Source organism: Kryptolebias marmoratus, linkage group LG5 (assembly GCF_001649575.2).
Source record: "Kryptolebias marmoratus isolate JLee-2015 linkage group LG5, ASM164957v2, whole genome shotgun sequence".
Taxonomy (NCBI): Eukaryota; Metazoa; Chordata; class Actinopteri; order Cyprinodontiformes; family Rivulidae; genus Kryptolebias; species Kryptolebias marmoratus.
In genome coordinates, this window is record NC_051434.1 from 12,392,955 (window position 1) to 12,411,997 (window position 19,043).

The 19,043-nt window shown below is 40.7% G+C and overlaps 1 protein-coding gene and 2 long non-coding RNA genes across 3 annotated transcripts; all 3 read right to left on the reverse strand.

Moving 5' to 3' along the window:
* Positions 1–3,197: 3,197 nt before the first annotated feature.
* Positions 3,198–5,732, reverse strand: LOC108239781. Its single transcript, XR_001808742.3, has 3 exons — positions 5,542–5,732; positions 4,396–4,556; positions 3,198–4,298 (listed from the first exon to the last, which is right to left on the reverse strand). It is a non-coding gene; the product is annotated as an uncharacterized LOC108239781 (long non-coding RNA).
* A 1,899-nt stretch (positions 5,733–7,631) lies between these two features.
* Positions 7,632–9,619, reverse strand: LOC112450678. The gene is made up of 3 exons (XR_003039356.1): positions 9,491–9,619; positions 8,800–8,961; positions 7,632–8,733 (listed from the first exon to the last, which is right to left on the reverse strand). It is a non-coding gene; the product is annotated as an uncharacterized LOC112450678 (long non-coding RNA).
* Positions 9,620–10,938: 1,319 nt separating this feature from the next.
* Positions 10,939–19,024, reverse strand: smarcc1b (SWI/SNF related, matrix associated, actin dependent regulator of chromatin, subfamily c, member 1b). Its single transcript, XM_017419516.3, has 28 exons — positions 18,779–19,024; positions 18,381–18,500; positions 18,065–18,150; positions 17,874–17,955; positions 17,695–17,787; positions 17,454–17,523; positions 17,288–17,357; positions 16,957–17,032; positions 16,621–16,746; positions 16,285–16,364; positions 15,092–15,198; positions 14,925–14,984; positions 14,803–14,831; positions 14,568–14,683; positions 14,403–14,474; positions 14,210–14,323; positions 13,979–14,132; positions 13,750–13,860; positions 13,241–13,300; positions 12,836–13,094; positions 12,674–12,745; positions 12,554–12,588; positions 12,358–12,466; positions 12,141–12,283; positions 11,806–11,940; positions 11,515–11,647; positions 11,344–11,430; positions 10,939–11,258 (listed from the first exon to the last, which is right to left on the reverse strand). The coding sequence occupies exons 1-28, from the start codon at positions 18,944–18,946 to the stop codon at positions 11,191–11,193; spliced, it is 2,835 nt and encodes a 944-aa protein (XP_017275005.1). The 5' UTR covers positions 18,947–19,024; the 3' UTR covers positions 10,939–11,190.
* Between the last annotated feature and the right edge of the window lie 19 nt (positions 19,025–19,043).

A 19,043-nucleotide genomic window follows, 5' to 3' on the forward strand; every position in this document is an offset into this window, starting at 1 on the left:
TAATCATCCTGCAGCTTAAGCAGTGATCACTTTTTGCGTATCTGTTCTCCGTTTACAGATAAGTGCATGTAGTGTTTATCGGCCCTGTTACTAAACTGAACTTTCCACTCCAGTTTCACATCAATCTGTTTAGATTTTTGCACTTTTGACTTACAAAGTAGCAATAATCGAGTTGCCTTTCACAACACAACTTGCCAAAACAACTGCCATGGCTCCCAAGATCCACCAGACCATCGCTTTGTGAAGTTCACTCCATAAAATCTTCCAAAACATAAAACTCACACCTTGAACAAAGGTGCCTTTTGTCACTTGGTGTCTGTTTCTGTGTAACTGAAGCTGCCAATAGAGCCACGTTCTGCGAGCGGTGTCATACGCAGGTGGGGCTCATTAGATGCCTTTAATGGAGTTTATTAGAAATCAGAGAAAGCTCCAAAGTGTGCAAAATATTACCCTTTTGGTTTTGCATTCATCCACTTCTTGCTCTCCACTGCTACAGCATCAACAGCATCATGACGGGTTTTTTCCCCCCACACTGTTGATTTGAAACAAACAGGCAGGTCTTCAAGCTCTAGTGTGTCACCACATCTATTCATCCTTGCTTTGCTTACTTCTTTAGATGGTATCTTCCACTATTCCTTTTTCTGTCATGGCAGTGAGCAAAAAGCATTAATAAAAAAGCGTATGCTTCCTCCTCTAGATGAGACTGCTGATTGCATGTGAATAATGTATTTCTCTCTGCTTAATGAGTTCCTCTCTGCTTTTCACTGCAGAGACAAGCTTTCAGCCCATGGAGAGGTAGAGGCCCGCAAAGACAATATGGTTAATGAAGAAAACTAGCACAGCAGTCAGTAAAAGATCATTTAAATATACTGTATGCATTCTGGGCCTTTGCTAGAGAAAAAATAATAATTGGCAAACCTTGCTGATTTTTAATTGAAGACCACTGATCTGGGAAGGAGAAGCAGATAAAGAAAATGGATGTATGGATGTATGGATGGATGTATGGATGGATGGATGGTCTATGATAAATAGATTATGCCAAGAGAAAAAATGAAGCTTGGAGGCATGTCCAAAAGTAAAATCTTAACCTTAATGCATCTAACAGTTTTGCATCTTCAATCCTTGTAGCAAACCATATTAAGAGCAACACATGTATTCATACTAAAGTAACAGTAACAGAGTTGCTCAGGAGGTCGTAAGTAAAGACACCGACGGATCCTTTGGCTACGCTTCGAGTCTTGGAGAAAAGTCCGTCACCAGAAGTGGAGGGTCGAATAGTAGGAGGCAGAGGAATAGAGCTGCATCCACAGTCGAGGTAAATACTGCAAGTACAGAAAAACAAACATCTTGACACGAGATCGTGAGGTGAAATAAGAAGCGATATCCCAGGAAGAAGTTGCAGTTACCTCGGGTTGCAAAGAGTGTAGTTCGAAGTGTTATTTTTGAGCTCAACAGAGCATCGGCGACGTACTTTAGCAACTTTTGAACCAAGTTTTATCTCTGTTCCCAAAATTTCCATGCCAGCATTTGCTAGTCCCATGGCAGCCTCCACTTGATCACCCATTTCAGCAAAAACAACAGCCTTACTTTGGGGACTGGAAAAACACACAGACATGCACACAGTGACAGTGTTTTATTGTGCATTGTAGACAGTTATTGCAAGAAAACAAATGCAATTAGGAATCAGGGGCTCTTAGGATAATAACTCTTTAGAAAAACAATGTATCTGGCAACAAGCAATATTAGCTGAAGCACAACTTCTTTAAATTATATAACAACAAGCAGAACAGTGAAACAGTATCTCTGAAGAAAAATAAAAGATCTCACACGGACTCACCTGACTTGCTTGTAAATCTCATGAAGGTTGCCCCCTTTTTAAAGTTTTAGAAAGCTGAAACTAGCTGGTAAAACCGGTTTATCTGGGCATCTCTCTCCAGTTGGATGCATTAAAGATGAAAACATCCCTCTAGCGATTAGATCATATGTACCGTCTATGAAACCGGGTGTTGTATTTCCTTTATCGTAACAAGAATCTGTCATTTGAATCATCAAACATTCATATCGCCCTAAACTGCCTGTCTCTGAGTGTCTTATGGAAAGCTACGAACTCATGCGGTTAAAAGTGGTTGACTTGCATTTTTTCCTGATCAAATCTGTGAAGCTATCGACTCCGAAAGAATGGTGGCCTAATAAAGTCAATGCAAAAACGACCTGCACAGCCTAGACGATCACATTTACCTGCTGTAGAAAGTGTGTAAAAAGTGATCTGGTTCTTTATATTTTAGTATAATATTAAGGTTTAATTTTATCCCCAAATATTCTATATGTAAACCAAATTGTTGGAAATGTTAATTCCTGTGTTGAGTTTGATGTGGATGAATAAATTGACTTTTTAAATAAAATATAAAAAGTCTAACCCAGCATTTCCTGGCGTGACAGGATGTTACCCAGATTACAGTGTCACCTTCCATGCTGTATTGTCACGCACACAGCTGTCTTCTGTAAACACCAAAAATCACTGATGCTTTTGATTTTGTTGAGAGTTCACTTCAGTGAACCTTTCACTGTTGTTGACATTTTCTGGACTGATGTAGCTTCACATTCTAAAATTAAAATTGAAAGATTTCCCTTTTTGCTGTGCCTGTTTGATTCCAGAGCAAATTTCCACTGAAGACCCTTCGTCTGTTTGCAAACAAATAGAGGAAAAACGTCCATTCTGTGTTTATGTTGCAATATTAAGCTGACAATCAGCACTTTGGACAACGCTCAGCTGTGAAAACTGGCATTAGCCTTGACAAAAGTTATAGCAAAAAAAAAAAAAAAAATCATTGCAAAAATACTTATTTTAATGCATAACATGTCATTTTGTCATACTCTTGTGAAAAGGTTCACTATGGCCACTGCAAAAAAAAAAAAAAAGGCAACAAGATTACAGCAAAACAAGAGAGACAAACTGGTACAAACCATGTCATTGTTGTAGCTACTGAAGCATGTGCAACACACACCAAGAATTGGCATGCACAAAATCAGTTTGCATCTAAAAATAAACTGTCACACACACAACACTGTCCTGCCACTATTAAGGATGCCTTAACATTATAATGCAGAGAAATGCAAGACTATTATACACACACACACACACACACACACACTGCTCTGCTGTCAATAAACCCAGTCATCAAAAAATGAATACAAGATAGAAGTAAAAGGTTTATTTCTGATCAGGAACCGACTTTTCGCATGCTCCATTTGCCTTTTTTTGTTTAAATGTTTTTACAGGCAACAGTAAAATGTAACCATAAAATCCAAAAATAAAAATAAAAAAGCCAAAAGGGCAGCTTTGGTTTGTCCAAGCTAAAAACACGCAGTGCTACAGTAAAAAGTAACCCCCCCCACACACACACACACACACAAACATCACTCAAGTGGAGAATACAATCCACAACGTGCAGGAGCCGCGAGAACAAATGCAGGTGAAGCATTGAACTTGTGTCTTTTAACAAGATCATTTAAAGCCTAAACAACTTTTATACCTTAAAATTATTAGTGCTAATGCTAAAACTTAACCAGGGAGTGACAGGAGTGTTTTAGTGGGCTCATTCTCTCCAACTAAACCTAACCTGTGAGTGATAAATAGTTGCCATATTTTAGTGTCAAATTCCACTCAACCCTCACCTGTTAACAGCCGTTTGTTTCTTGCCAAGTTAAATCTTTTTTTTTTTACTCTTCAGTTTGGCAACACACATGTGTGCCTTACCTCCCATCACCTGCAGGGCTGGCTGCTCATTTAATGGTTGTAACCAAAGCATAAAAAAATAATAACCCGTAAAATAATATGAATTGGAGGATTTTTTTCCCCCCAGAAAATGCATTACATTTCATCCCTGTTGCTCATGTGCACCTTTATCACTGGAGCGCTGCAGTCCGACATTGTGGCCCTGATGGTAACATTTTGGCCTGTGTGGGTCAGAGAGGGGCCCTTCGCTTGGCCCTTGATGAATGTTGTGTCTACTTTTGTTGACATCTCTGTATAGAGATGGCTATTGCACTCTCTGCTGATGTCAAAGACTCCCACTGCAAACTCATTTGCCTTAAGCCTTATATTATGCGGCACCCTGAACAAGACAGCCACTTGCTCGGTGGCCTTCTGCGTGGAACGATTGAGGAGGTCGTACTTGAAGACGCCGAAAAATCCTCGTCCTGTGCGGGGTGTTTTGGCAAACGCTGCACTGCCGGATGAGGATGGAAGGATAATGGGAGGCGGAGGGTCAACGCAGCGGCCCCTGCAAAGATATATCCTGAACATTAAGAATTAAAGAAGTGGCGTTAAAGTCAGCTTGGAACATAAGAGAGTAAATCACAAAAAAAAACAAAAAACAAAAGGAAGTCACTTACCTAGGATTCTGAAGAACGTAGCATTTTGTAAGGTTTATAATGTGAATGATGCACTGGCGATGAGGTGATAATTTACTCATAGCCTCGCTGATTCCTATGGTGGTTTGCAGAAGGTCAGCTCCGAGGTTTATTATTTCCATTATCTCCATTTCTTTAACTTCCTGTTCAGACACAAAGAAATAATTTGTGCAGAAATATATGACACATAAAAACTGATCAACCCATATTTTTTTTTGTTATACACAGACCATGAACATTCTGAGTTGAGTTCAGCCTCAGGTTTCTCCCTACAGTATCTCCAGGCAGGGAAGGAGGAAGATTTAGTGTAATGATTGGTGATTATTTAATAGCGAGGATGGATGTGTGCTATGATACCTGACAGACAAAAACTCAGAGGGTTACACCAATTCTTGCCCAACTGGTCAATTTGACAAGGGATGAGTTGCACTTTGGATTAGCAACACGCATAAAAACTGTTTGGTTATTAAAATCTCACAGTCAGTAGTTCAGGGAATGAATTTTGCAATTAGTTTGAGAAACTGCTTTTCCCCCAATCGTGGGAACAGTTTAAGTTCTTTAGCAAAGTCAGCTGATCTCACAGAAATAATTTCGCCCTACATTCTTGTAAATCTTAACTCGGTTTATGCTGGAGATGAATATGGTTGATCTTGGTCTATAAATAAACCAAGGAATTCAAAATGTATTTTTTACTGCCTTTTACAACCTTCCAACTCTGTTTTTGCCCCCTTAAAACAAAATTTCTTCAGGTGATAGAAGTCCAAGTTTGTATTTGAGCTCCTTATTTGGCTTTAACTATTTCTTTGAGAATGTTAATAGGTGGTCTTGAAAATATGCTGGTAACCACAAAAGTGATGGTTGTACAACCTGAAACTATATGGCACTGTTAGGAGTTACTCACAAGCCTACTATTAGTTGTGTTGTTAAGGAGAAAAAACAATACTTAGTCGCATTAGTGCAACCAATGCAGAAAGTTAACAGAAAAGCCACAATTTTGCACTATTCTTCTGTCAATAATTCAGCCCTTTTTTAACTTGCATGACAAACTTTGATCTTGCTGCTATTTTCTTCTTCTTGTATCATTTAAAATCAGCCTGAGCAGAACATGCTCAGCTTCTGAGTTCATACCTGAGTCTTTGAGTGACGGCTGCCCCCAAACAAATTTATTGAACCTGGGATGTCATGAGCCTTGTCTCCTTTGTACAAACACTGATTTTTGAGACAATTTTGTTTTGTTTTCTTCAGAACCCAGCCTCCAGCTGCTCGGTGTGCCTCAGTTAGCAGACTCAGGATGATTGTGATTAAAAACACCTGAACAGGAAGTCAGTGGACTCACCTTTGGCGTGCACACAATGGAACCACTATATGGCAGAGAGAGAGAGAGAGAGGAAAAAAATCACAACAAATCACACATTGTTATAATTTAAACCTACTTGAATAACTGCTGATTTAGCATTCACAATGTATTCCTGTTTTTTTTTATTTTTCTGTACATTTTTTTGCAATCTAACTAATTTGGGATACTTTGCTATTTTAGCTATTCATATATCAAAACTCATTCAGGACATGTCTTCTGTCTGTAAACCAAATTGCCTCTTGGTAACTTTACAGTTATATTCTGACCTCGGTGTTAAACGAGTGTATGATTTGTCTATAAAAGTTTTTTACTTCAGTGTTTTGTCTGTATGTTTGATGAGAGCAAGACATCTAAACTTTAACTTTCAATATTAAAACTCCGCACCTATATTCTTGATGATGCATCAAATAAACACACACACACGTACAGGAAATCCAACCTCTGTGAAGGAAGGACACACTCACGTTAATGTCCAAGACACAAGATCAGCACAGTTTATATGGTGTCATTCACAATTTGATTTGCATAGCATTGTTACATACTAGAAATTGTTTAAGTTTTGAAGCAACCTTCCTTTGTTTTTCCTTAGCTTCAGTCTGTCTATGGACAGCTGAGGAATACCATGTGGTACAATGGTGTCAGTTTAACACGGTCTTAATGTTTTGGCTTTAACTGCGCACAAACTACCACTTGTCTGTGAACCAGAACCCATCGAGCTTGTCGTCAGGGTGCGATGAGCTTTTACTGCATTCTTTTAAATTGTTAAACAGTTGGCTTTCCCATTTGCCTTCGGCTGAATGATTGATGCAAAAGGAATGAAGCAAGGTAAACCTTACATCACTGGAACGTGTTTCGAAATGCGGGGGGGGCAATATCTTTTAAAAATTAGATTTTCATTCATTTTATTATGCGCTGTACATTGTAGCTTGCTGGTGAAACTAAGAGGTTTGACGGATGGATTGCCAGCAACAGTTAACTGATAACCGTACAGTTTCACCAACAATATTAAAAGTATTATCAACAAACAAACAAAAAAAAAATCAAAGTAGCAGCAGCATATTATAGTAGCATTTGGTTATAGATCAACTCGAACCCAGTAAAAGTAAAATAATTTCTACTTCAAAAGCTAGTTTTTGTTTTCATTTATCTCCACTTTCATAGCTGCAGTTTGACATCGAAGCCATGATGGTGATATTTTGGCGTGTGTGTCAGACTCTGACCCTTTGATTTGCCTCTGACAAAAGACAGGTTTGTTGCCTTAAACTCTTTAAAGAGATCATGATTGTGTTCCTTACTGCTGTCAAAGACTCCCTACTGCATAAACAATGGACCTCAAGTTGAGGTCAAACGGCACCACAAACAGGACAGCTACTTTCTCCGAGCTGGTGTTGGAGTTGTTGAGCAAATCGTAAGTAAAGAGGCCGGCAGATCCTTTGGCTGTGTTTTGGTGAACACAGTCTCACCAGATGCAGAGGATCGACCGAACATTGCAGCATGAGGATGTGGAGTAAAATATGAACTATATACTGGCCCCAAACTCAGTTTAGTCTAAAAGGTGCTCAGTGGGGTTGGAGGCAGGGTTCTGCACAGACCAGAGAAGTTCTTCCAAACCATCCTACTATACTTGTTGCTTTGTGAACCATGTTGGACTAGGAAAGAGGGTTCCCTTAGAGTGTGACGCACAAAAAACAAATTTTTGGTGAAGCATTAAACTGCCAAAGTCTTACAGAATTAATCAGGTGCGTACAGATACTTTAGCTCAGGTTGGCACACACACATATATAAATCCCTTTGGTTGGCAAATCAAGTTATTTAAACTACAAAACATTTAATGCAGATCGGAACAAAACTGACACTTTTCTCAAGTGAGATGACAGCAATAATTTATTCACACTTTGAACCAAAATCTTGATTACACAGCAACAATCTCAGGGAAAAAAAAACTCATTTGTCATCAATAAACTAGACATCAAGATAGGTTTGCAAGTTTGAACATGGCAAGAGAAACAGTCAGTCATAGCTCTCACCGCTCAAAATAAAAAAATAAAAAAAAAGCAGTGAAACAAAAATCTCAGCTGCAAAATTAAAAATGCACACATGCAGAACAGGCAGCTTTTAACCATGAAGTTACTCCAAAAATAACATGACTTCTAGCAAGTGCAAGAACAAAAACCATGCATGTCTAAACAGTGTCCTTTAACCTTGTGATGAACTACAATGTGCTTCCAATTTAATCATAATCCCTGTACAACCTTAAAGTGCTGATGTTAAAACCTAAGCCTCTGACAAGTGTTAATTCCTTATGTCAGTTTCCCTAAAAACATTGAAGTTATTAAAAGTATTTGAATCAACTCGTTTCACCAGCCCAAGCTTTTTTTAAACCATTGGAACATTGATTTGATTTAGAAACACTTGAGTAAAACTACAAAGAGTCTTAAGAAACATAACTTTGACCACCTGCATGGACGATTGCTACCTTACAAGTCATTCAAAGCTATTAAAATATCCTTGAAAGGCTTCCAAGTATTAAGGACTTCAGGGTTTCTTTTATTTGTCACTTAAATGCACCTTCACCACAGAGTCGTAGTTATTTGACATTGTGGCCTTGATAGTAACATTTTGGCTTGTGTGGGTCAAGGAGGAGCCATTAGCTTGGCTTTTAGTGAACGTTGTGCCTCCACTCCTCGACAGCTCTTCAAAAAGACTGCTTTTGCGCTCTCTGTTGATGTCAAAGACTCCCACTGCGTACTCGTTTGAATTCAGGTTCAAGTCGTATCGTACCTTGAAGAAGATGGCCATGTGCTCGGTGGCCTTCTGCGTGGAATCGTCGAGCAGCTCGTATGTGCACACGCCAGAAAACCCTCGTCCTGTGCAGGGGGTCTTGGCAAAAGCTGCACTGCCAGATGATGAAGATGGGAGTCGAGGAGGCGGAGGGTCGACGCAGCGCCCTCTGCAAACATATCCTGAACATCAAGAGTTAGATGAATTAAAAGCGTGTAAAATAAAACAAAGTACATGCAGTTACTTACTCAGGATTCTGAAGAACATAGCATTTTGAGGAGTTCGCAATGTGAATGTTGCATTTGCGACGTGGGGCCAATTTACTTATGGTGTCACTGGCTGCGATGGTTGTAGACAAAGCATCAAGTCCAAGGCTTAAAATTTCAGAAATCTCCATGTCGACAGATTACCTGTTCAGACAAAGAATCCATCAGTGCAGAAATGCATGCAAGCTTAACATATGCATGTACATTCTGAATTAAGGAGTTCATATATGCTTGTTTATTTTTAGCTGCAAAAACACATTTTGGGCCTCCACAGGAACATTATTGTATGCAACAAGGTTTAACAAGGGGGCCCAGAAACCAGCTAAAGCCTGAACCAACTGGACCTAAAATATATTGAAGGTTAATCTGAATTACAGTCTTCTTTGCAAATTTATGAGTGGTTGAGCAGGAGATTGTAAATAAAAGCTACATTTCTGTAACATTTTGTCAAAGTAGCTTTAGGCTTTGACAACCTTACAAGTTTCAGTACTATCAATTACTTTTTTTAAAAAATGCTCAAGGATCTTATTAGCAGTCTTCTATTCCTTCTTCAGCTGAGCGGTTTTCACAATACAACAGTGGTGGAATACACACAACTGTTTTTTTGGGTTTTTTTAAATAAAAATTCAAAACTAAACACAACCACAGACTTCAAATATTTCTGGGCTCAAACCTGAGATGTATGTTGCTGAAGGTTGTCCACCCCCCAACCAGTTTTATTGTGTCTACGCTGCCATGAGCCCCCTGTGTCCTTCCAACCAGGAAAAGTCTGTTCTGGACAGGCTTCCTCAGAGCCATTCCCTCCTATTAGAAGGGTTCAGGATGATCGCCAAGACCTGGTGATTAGAAACACCTGAGCAGGAAGTTGCTGAGCTCACAGACGACAGCTACTCAATGTTACCAATTTAAACAGTCATAAAAGACATTAAACAAAAATCAAAATGCAATCATTTTCGTTCTGTGTTTTATCTTTCGTTAGTAAGGTGGACACGGCCCACTGAAAGTCCAGTTTATACAAGTGAATTAATCTGAACTCGCTAAATGTTCAACTGAGTTCAATAAAGAATTATTAAAAAATACAAAACAGGCAGCTTGATTTCTTTAAGATGATTTTCATATACAGACTGTCTTCCTTTAGCCTAAAATAAATGGTTTTTTAATAATTTTTCAATTAATTTAACTTGTATAGTGAGGCGAACAGGTCAGTAGAAATGACAAAGGAACACAGCCACTGAAAACGGTTGCTGCATCACCGTACGACTTAGTCCAAGCCACATTTGTGATGAAGCAGTTTTGACTGACTGCGTCTTCCTCAGCAGGTAAGAGATGACTTGTCTGACCTCAGCAGACTGTGACGTATACTGGGTGCAGCTTGTATTGAGCTTAAATACTATTTCTCTGTTCCTCTCACATAACCTCTGTGTTGTGTGAGTCTCTGTGCGCAGCTTTGAACAAGTAAACGCTACGTGTGGGGTCCTTGCTTTTGAGTTATTATTTCACCCACAGGTGGCCAGATGGGAGTCTGTGTTATTACTGGGGTGGCACATCAGAGCCAAAAGCCGTAATGGAATTTCTGGAGCTTTATTATGATGTTGGCATTTATGGGCTATTTGAGAAATACTGCAATATGGGACTTAGACCTTTTTATAAAACAAACTTTACAGTTGCTGGTTGAGAGCAGCAGTCACTACTTCACACGTTGAAGTTTGTCCTGTCCTCTCTTAAATTCATGCTTTGAATTGAAACTAGTATTTTTTTTGAAACAATACACATCACCCGCTACGTATGCCGTAGTGCTCAGAGTACATGTTGGTGATGGCTCTTACCTACTACTAGGGCAACATCTGTAAAAATCAACTTTTATAGCTATTTTTGTGTTTGCTAAGGCTAATTAGCTGCTGCAACTATATTGAACTAGATCGTCTCCAGACAAGCCACTGCGTTCTAGACAGGATGCAGAGATGACTTATCTAATCCAACATACAGGAAGTGATAAAAGAATGAGGAGATACAGAGCCAGAGTTGGAAGAAGCTGGATTTAACTGATTAAATTAGCGAAACACCGCTCTTTGTACACACACGCAAACAGCTGAACTATGATAGAAAAAAACAATGAAACAGTTTTCAGATTCATACAAAAGCAACTTTATTGAGTCAAGTTCACATTCCTCAACTCTTGAGATCAGAGTTTAATTCACAGATTCAAGACAAACTCAACTGTTGACCAAAACACACATCAACTGTGTTTATGTTCCTGTGAATCTTTCAGTCCACACACAAGTGACGACTGAAGAGTTATTTCCGTTTGAAGCCGTTGTTCCTGAACTCTTGGGTGAAGCGTTTGTCCGTTTTTTTGTCCTGTGTGTGTCTTGTTCAGCTGTGACTGGACGAGGGAGGAGCGGTCTGAGCAGATGTTATCCCATCGGGCTGTGAGGACGGGTCTGAGACGGGACAGAAAGGAATCACAAGGTCAGGCTAAAACTTTATCGACATAATAAACGCGTGACAACAGTAGAAATCACTCACACATTCCATTGGGAGCTCCGGGATGTCGGGGAGCCATTGTTTGGGCGTTTCCTCCAACAGGCATCATCCTGTTGGGCATAGACTGACCTGAAGAAAGAAGGGCTAAAATGTCATGACAGAACGACTAACGTATGCATTTTGGGTGCAGAAAGTAGCTCCAAGAGTCCTGACCTGTTTGCTGCATTGTGTAACCCGACTGGCCCTGCTGCTCCCTCTGCTGGCGGACCTTCATCTCTGCTTGCTTCAGCTGCTCCGTGTGAAAGGTCTGCCTCTCTGCCAGCAGTTGTTGCCGCTGCTGCTCCAACTGCAACACACACACACAACCACAACATTTTGATGCAAAAAGCTACATTTGTTCCAGCTGCTACGGAAAAAATGTGGCAAAACAGATACTAAAATATGCAGAACTGTGAGCTATCAGGCTAAATTATTTGGGCTACACGAGACGTTATTTCTACGCACAGCTTCTTTCTCTCGGTCCATGATGGTCTCCAGTTCTTCAAAGTGTCTCAGTTTGATCTCTAATTTCTTCATCTGGGTCTCCACCAGCAGAGCCACCAGGGATTTGATCTTCCTCTCTTCTACTGCTGCTAAATGCTACAAGAAAAAAAAAGCAAGTTGAAAGAACTGAAACTATTTGTGACATTTGAAAACAAAAGTCAAAATAAGAAAGTGATTTTTCATCTTTTACAGTCTGTCTCTTATTAGAAGCCTCATCAAAGTATATCATCTCGGTCTCAGATCCTACAAATACATTCTCCATGTGGTACGTTTCACATCAAATGAGTGAGCGTTACCTTTGCCTTTGAGGCTGCAGAGGCCAGAGCGGATGCCGCTGCCGAGGAAACGCTGGCCTCCACCAGGTCCATCTCCATCACTGTCTTCCCGTCGTCCCCTTCTCCATCTTGTCTGCTCTCGTCTTCATCTCCTACATCTCCTCCTAGAATAAAGAAATTGTATGTAGCCGGTCACATAAGCGGAGAATTTTTACAATATCCACTCACACACGCGTACCATCTCGTTCCTCTTCCAGCATATTTTCTGCTTGTTCTCTTTTAACTCGATCTCCCTCTATTTTTGCCACGTCTGGTTCAAGTTTGACTCCATCCACCCTCACGGGGACCTGGAACACACAGCCACTCAAGTTAAGCAATATAAATCCTTGACACTGGTCATAAAATCCTCCTTTAAGTTCTTATCTGTGTCCTACCTGAGGGGAGTCCAGTTTTTCTGCTTCCGTTGCATCTATAAGCCAATGAAAGAAATTATCACGGGTAGTGTTGAGAAACAGAACTTTAGGTCATTACGTGTTTCTGTATTTCAGTCTTGCCTGTTTTTTCTAACGGGTTGGATAATTCAGAGGGTTTATCCAATGATTCCTCCTGCGCTTTGGAGAACTCCTCTGAAAATAATAATAAAAAAGGTCACCACGGTATATTTATCGTATATCACGTCAGAGGTTGTTTTTAAACCTAGACTTTTGGCCTCTCACCCAGCGCGGCCTTAGCTGCAGCCGACGCCACACGCGGATCCACCACAGACGCCAGGAAGGCCACAGTGCTCATCACGGGGTTTTCCGATTGGCTGAAAGGCACAGGCTGAAACGCCAGCGGGCCCAGGGAGGCTGACGAGTCCTCCAGGTAAGGGTCTTCTATCGGCAGACGCAGGAAGTGGAGGATGCACTCGTCTTGCGTTCTGGAGCCGACGTGCTCCGACACTTTGTTCCAGTCTTCTCTGTAGACCTCTAAGGCCTGAGGGGAGACAAGAGAGGAGAGCGGCGCTACAACCAAAGCTGAGAACAGGGTGAAAAGATCTCACAACTGTCTCTATTGAGAAAAAACAGTGATTTTAATGTTGGTTCTATGACAAAAAGAAGAAAAACATGTGATTATCCCACCTCTAATAGTAAAAGTGTCTCCTGCTCTGTCCATTCTCGGCCCGCGTTTGCTCCTTTAGTCTGTGAAAATGGCATCACAGTAGTTTTAGACTATGCCAAAAAAAGAGTAGTAAATGGTAAATACACAACATGAAAAAGTCTGTAAATTTAAGAAGTGTTTGGACAGTGGCACTTGAAGTTATATGCTCAATTTATGCTTAAAATCTGTTTATATAACTTTAATATAAAGAGTCTTCTTTTTCAGGGGCTTGTGTCCAACTGTTGTTGAACAATCGGCTTAAATGTAGCTTATAATAGGCCTTCCCTATTTTTAAAACTGACAGTCTATACAAGGGTTGTGAAGATTAACCAATTTGTACCGATTCACAAACGTGCACATGAACAATGCAACTACAATATATGAAGACCTTCAAGAAATGCAAGGCCTTTAATTTAATAAACAACTGGATCAACCATTATTTGCTAACTGGGCAAAGCTGCATGGTTTTTGCAGTGTAATTGTGGGAGACCTTCGGGTGTTTCCTGGCGTAAACGTCGGTGCGCAGCCCAAAGTTCTGGCAGTCGGAAGGTTTCTCTCTGCTCTTCTCTGGGAAAAACAACATGTGCTGCGAGGCGGACACCTGCAAGAAGTTTAAGCACAAAGTTCACCGGATGAAACACACAATGTGTTATATATATATAGTTTCTAATCAGAGCTGATTTGGGGATTGAGCTGTGTGTGACAGCAGCAACACAAACCTGTAGGGGTTTATGCTGTAAGGGAGCCAGCCCAGATGGCGTGTCTACCAGCACGTTGAAATGAGGCGTGGGGGGAGGTCCCATAGGGAGGGGTCTACTCTCTGCATCTACTTGGTAGTTGATTAAACCCCACTGCTCCAAAAGTGCGTGAACCCTGGACACAGAAAGGTTTTTTCTTTACATAAGACACTGCAAAGAGAGCACGACAGACTCTCAAACACCAAAATCCACCTTATGAGAGCGCAGACGTCTCCGGTGAGGTTGCGCCTACAGGACGTTGAACTGAGATATTCCTGTGGGTTGAGCCGGTACGTGTCGATCATGAAGTTACGATATGCCAGGTAGCTGTAACAAAAAGAGAAAATCACATTGAGGCATTGTTAATCCAAGTGGACGGAGATGTCTGAGCATCAGACGTACTCACATTTCAGGAGACTTTGACTTGTTCTTCCCGTTGAAGAATTCAGGCAAAGCACGTTTCTCTATGGAGTGAATGCTGGACGAAGAGTGAAGGAAGGGTATTTTTATTTAGAATTGAATGTATAAACAAAGAAAAAGCTAACAGTCAATGTAAATAAAAAAAGTCCACCTGTTGTAATTAAACCACGATGTGTAACTTGGTATTATAATGTGATGAGTTTGCTCTGTGATGCTGTCCTCGCCCTCTGACAGGCGTGAGCTCTCTCCTCGACCGTCCTCATCTTCCTGGACGCACAAACAAACCAACATTAATGACACTTTTATATCATCCTACACAACACTGATGATGCTTCATTATGTAATCAGTTTGAAACGTTAAAACTGTAAAAAGCTGAATCGTTTACCCTTCCTGGAAAGTCATCTTCCTGATCATCTGAAAACAAACCGAGATATGTTTACAGCCACACAAAAACAAATAAACACCTGAACATAATTTAGTGTTCAATCTTTGCAAAAGCAAATTTACCAAGGTCAGCCATGATCCCTCCTTTAACTGGAGTATTCTCACTGTCTTTCTTCAGGTTCACTACACAGTAAGAATAAGAAAAAACACAATAATATATGAGAAAATTTGCTTACAACTTGTATACATTCCTCATATATTCATCTGGATGATGTCCTTGAGTGTTTTACCATTCTTGGGTAGTACGAATTCCTCCATGTTAGGCACAGGTGTGGGATCCTCCATGTCCTTGGTCAGATCCTCTTCTAGCTCTTCATCCTGTTGTCCACGCCTTCTTCTGTGTGAACACAAACGTGTAGAGCGCTGCTCAGAATCTGTTTCGGGTGATTTGCCTGCAAGTGGTCGGCTCTGACGCTTCCCTTCACACTCGGAGGTAAAATGTGTACACCAAAAACGTTTTTGTGATTGGATGTCAAATACCTGCGCTGTATGCACACACACACAGAGCAATGTCAGTGAGCAACAAACAGGACATCAGCAGGTCTGCTCATGCTTCTCTAAAACTGGCAACACACTCAGGCGTCTATTTGATGGTTCAGAGCCATCTGAGTCACATTTTTGTAGTTATCTCTTAATTAGCTTAATTACCTTACAGACACGATAAGAGAGACAAAGGCACATATATAATGATTAGTAACTTCACAAAGCTCAGTGTCAGAGCAACGACTGAAGATTTAAGCCTGTAAATCTCCACAGTGCGCTCACAACCATCAGCTGTTCTCTGCACAGCTTCACTGTGATCATCAACATCAGTGCTGTGCTTAATTAGGTGAATATAATGTGAAATAATGCTGCCCAGACTGCTGTCCTCTGGTTGATACAGCTCATTATAGCTAAAAAAACCACAGCAGGTCCAAAAACAATCAGAACAAACAGTAAGCTAAACAGAAACTCAACCATACAACGTCCTGTAATCCACTTTGATTAAAAACTACCTTGACAAAATCGACATTTTCATTGAGATGGAGTCTGAGAAGCAGTTCATGGAAACTTTTAGCCAAAAAAAAGTATCTTCAGAATATTCCCAATGATCACTGTTTAATTATCTTTAATCAGCCAGCAGCTAAGCAATTTTTTAACCCTGGGACGTCCACTCTACTGCTTGTGTGGGGTCACTTAAGTTCAGCAGGAGATCCTACAGTGACAAGGATCAGGACGGATTATGTTCAGACTATCAAACATATGAGGATACAAGCGGTCCAAATCACCTACAAAGGTGGTCTGAGGGAAAATGTTGTGATAGAATGGAAAAAATTGGTTTTAAATAACAGGGATGAACAACCACATACATTTCTAAAACTTTGCGTTGTGATTCCAAACCAAAACAATCACCCCCCCCTTGGAAGAAACAGTATCGCCTTACCCCTTCTTTCCTTTCTTCCTGCCTTCGGTGGAGGGAGAGGGTGAGCGTCTTCTTTTTTTGGCAGGTGTGGACCTTGAGTCCTGTAACAAGAGTTAAATAGATGGGAAGAAACTCAAGTTGAACTTTTTGTAACATGAGTAAACTTTGCAATTAAAACAAGCAACTACAGATTAAACTATGATTTAACGTAAATCTAACAAATCATTCCTCTTTTTATTGATGATGACACCAATATTACAAAAGATCTTTATTAGTGCTAACACAAGTCCACATTATAGCATTAATTAATTAATAGCATAATTATGCCAAAACAAGCACCAATAGTTTGACACAAACCAGTTCTTCGTGGAGCTGAATTCGTCGGCGGAGGATGATCGGTACGTTCCTCTCGTTCACACAATAGTCTTCCTCATTCATCCACTCATTGAAGACGTCTGTGTCCAGAACCCAACCAGCATGAACCTGCAGCATACAAACCCATAAAAGTGAACAGGAGTTTTGCATTAGTGGTGGTTATCAACAACAATGACAACAATATCTATCTATCTATCTATCTATCTATCTATCTATCTATCTATGAAATATGACTCATTCCTGTCCTGAAACTGTATATCTGCTAATCAATAATAAGAATTAAAAAAAAAATCTTTTTATGTATACTGCCACACTAACCCTCCACGGTCTTTCTGTGTGTGGCAACTCTTCAACCTCTCCTTCAACATCACTTGAGGACAGCCAACTGTCAAAACTGGTAAAAAAAAAAGAAAGAAGAAGAAGAAACAATGTGGTCAGGGCTGTGCTGGTTCAATTTGTAAATCCCAGAACTAACCTGGCAGCACTGAACCAACACAAAGGTTTGCAGAACAATCTGTACGTTTTTTTACCACATTCCTTGTCTTTATGTGCGCACAAACACTGACACGTGTAACATTTTTGCGTCGTTCATTCACGAGGCTCCACAGAGTCAGCAGTCTGTGAGCATGTGTGCCTTTTCATGCATTACCTGTCAGGGTGCATACCCCAATGTACCAGGACGTGCTTGTCTTTTCGCATAACAGGACGCATCCATTCATCTGAAAGTAAGTGTGCATACAAATGTAATTAGAACAATTTGGTATTTGGTAGTATAATGTTAGTAAACATACATGCACATATACAGTTTGACTAACCTTCTTCTGGAGAAGCAAGTGAGACGTACACATGATGACTGGCAACTGTTCTGTCCTCTGTGACAGCACCCTAAACAGACCCAAACGTTAACTTAGTGGCACATACAGAGCTGTATATATATTCAGAGCTACACCCTGCTGAGACATCCTCACTGCTGGACATTCATATAGGGAACATGTTCTCCATCAAGTCTATGAACAAACGTTCATGTACTCATCTTTGCCATTTGAAGCACTTTACCTTGTGCTTGATGATGATACCAGTTAGTCTGCTGAACAGCTCAGGATCAACAGTAGGGTCAAGATATACCACAGGCAGAGACATGCAGTTGTTCTGTTGATACAAAAAAAATCCACAATGGTTACCAAAAAGTCCTCACCATCAATGTGTGTGATGAATATAATGTGTGTCTTTGACACCTGGATTACAGCTTTTTCAATTGCCCCAAACATCTCCACATTCCTCTCGGTTCTTGACGGATTCTGTAAGTCGAACCTTCGCCTGCGTGTGGAAGTAAGGAGGGGGTGTAAAAAGTTAACGAACCAAAAACAAGGGGTACAGGTTTCTGAGTGACACAAAGGTGCAGAGGTGCAGGATGCTTGGTACCCACCAGCCCTGCTCAACCTTGAACTTGTAAGCAGTCCCAAGGATGTGGCAGAGCCCACCGCCTGGTCGCAAGTCCATAAAGCAGTGTGCCTGTTGAGAAATGATCAAACGTTGTTTCTTTAATTAAGCATGATTTTACAACTTCGTAATATTGTAGTAACATCACTAGTAATAAAGTGATCATGACTGATATATGGAGAATAAAAACCTGCCAAACATGTGTCACTAAAGACTTAAATGTACATTAGCCAAAGGATAAATGCCTCTAGAAAGCTGAAGTTAAACGTGACAATAGTTATAATAAAAACAAACAAACTCACAGGTAGTTTTGTAAGTGCAGGGTTGGTAGCTTGTCTGCCAAAGGCATCTTCTTGAAATTGAAGAAGCTGCAAGGTGACTGCAGCCAGAGCCTGACAAGATGGGGCATCCACCAACACATACTGACAGAAACATTTTTTAAAAAGGAAAGGGAGAAAATTGGTTTATTAGTTTCCGTTTCTTTCTCGCATTTATCCACATATTTTTGTAGTAGCTGCACAATTTCGACTAACTCTTCGCAAGCCTTTTTATTTGCTTTTCATTTTACTTTAAACTGGTTCGGGTGTTTAGTTTCACCTGACAAATCTGAGCTGCTGGTGAACAGTTGTCCAGCATAAGACATTTGTTTACAGTGAGCCAGCGGGCTTCCTAGCAAGTGGCGGCTAGCGGTTCCTGCTACCTTTTTGTAGTGCTTCCCGAGCCACTGTCGCACCAGCTCCAGCTGGGCTAAAGTATCGGGACTCTCCCAGAACCAAGCGGAGGGGCTGCTGTCTTTTTTCCGGTGCGCAAACATCCCCGAGCTGCCTTGGCTCGTCCCCGGAAACCCGAAGGGTGCTCCGCCGGACATAGTGGCCGTAAAACGAGAATAATTTCAAACGCGATGAACAAAACTGGCTAGCGGGGTCGCTAGCTAGCGTCTGCGTTCTCGTCTTCTCTCGCGAGAC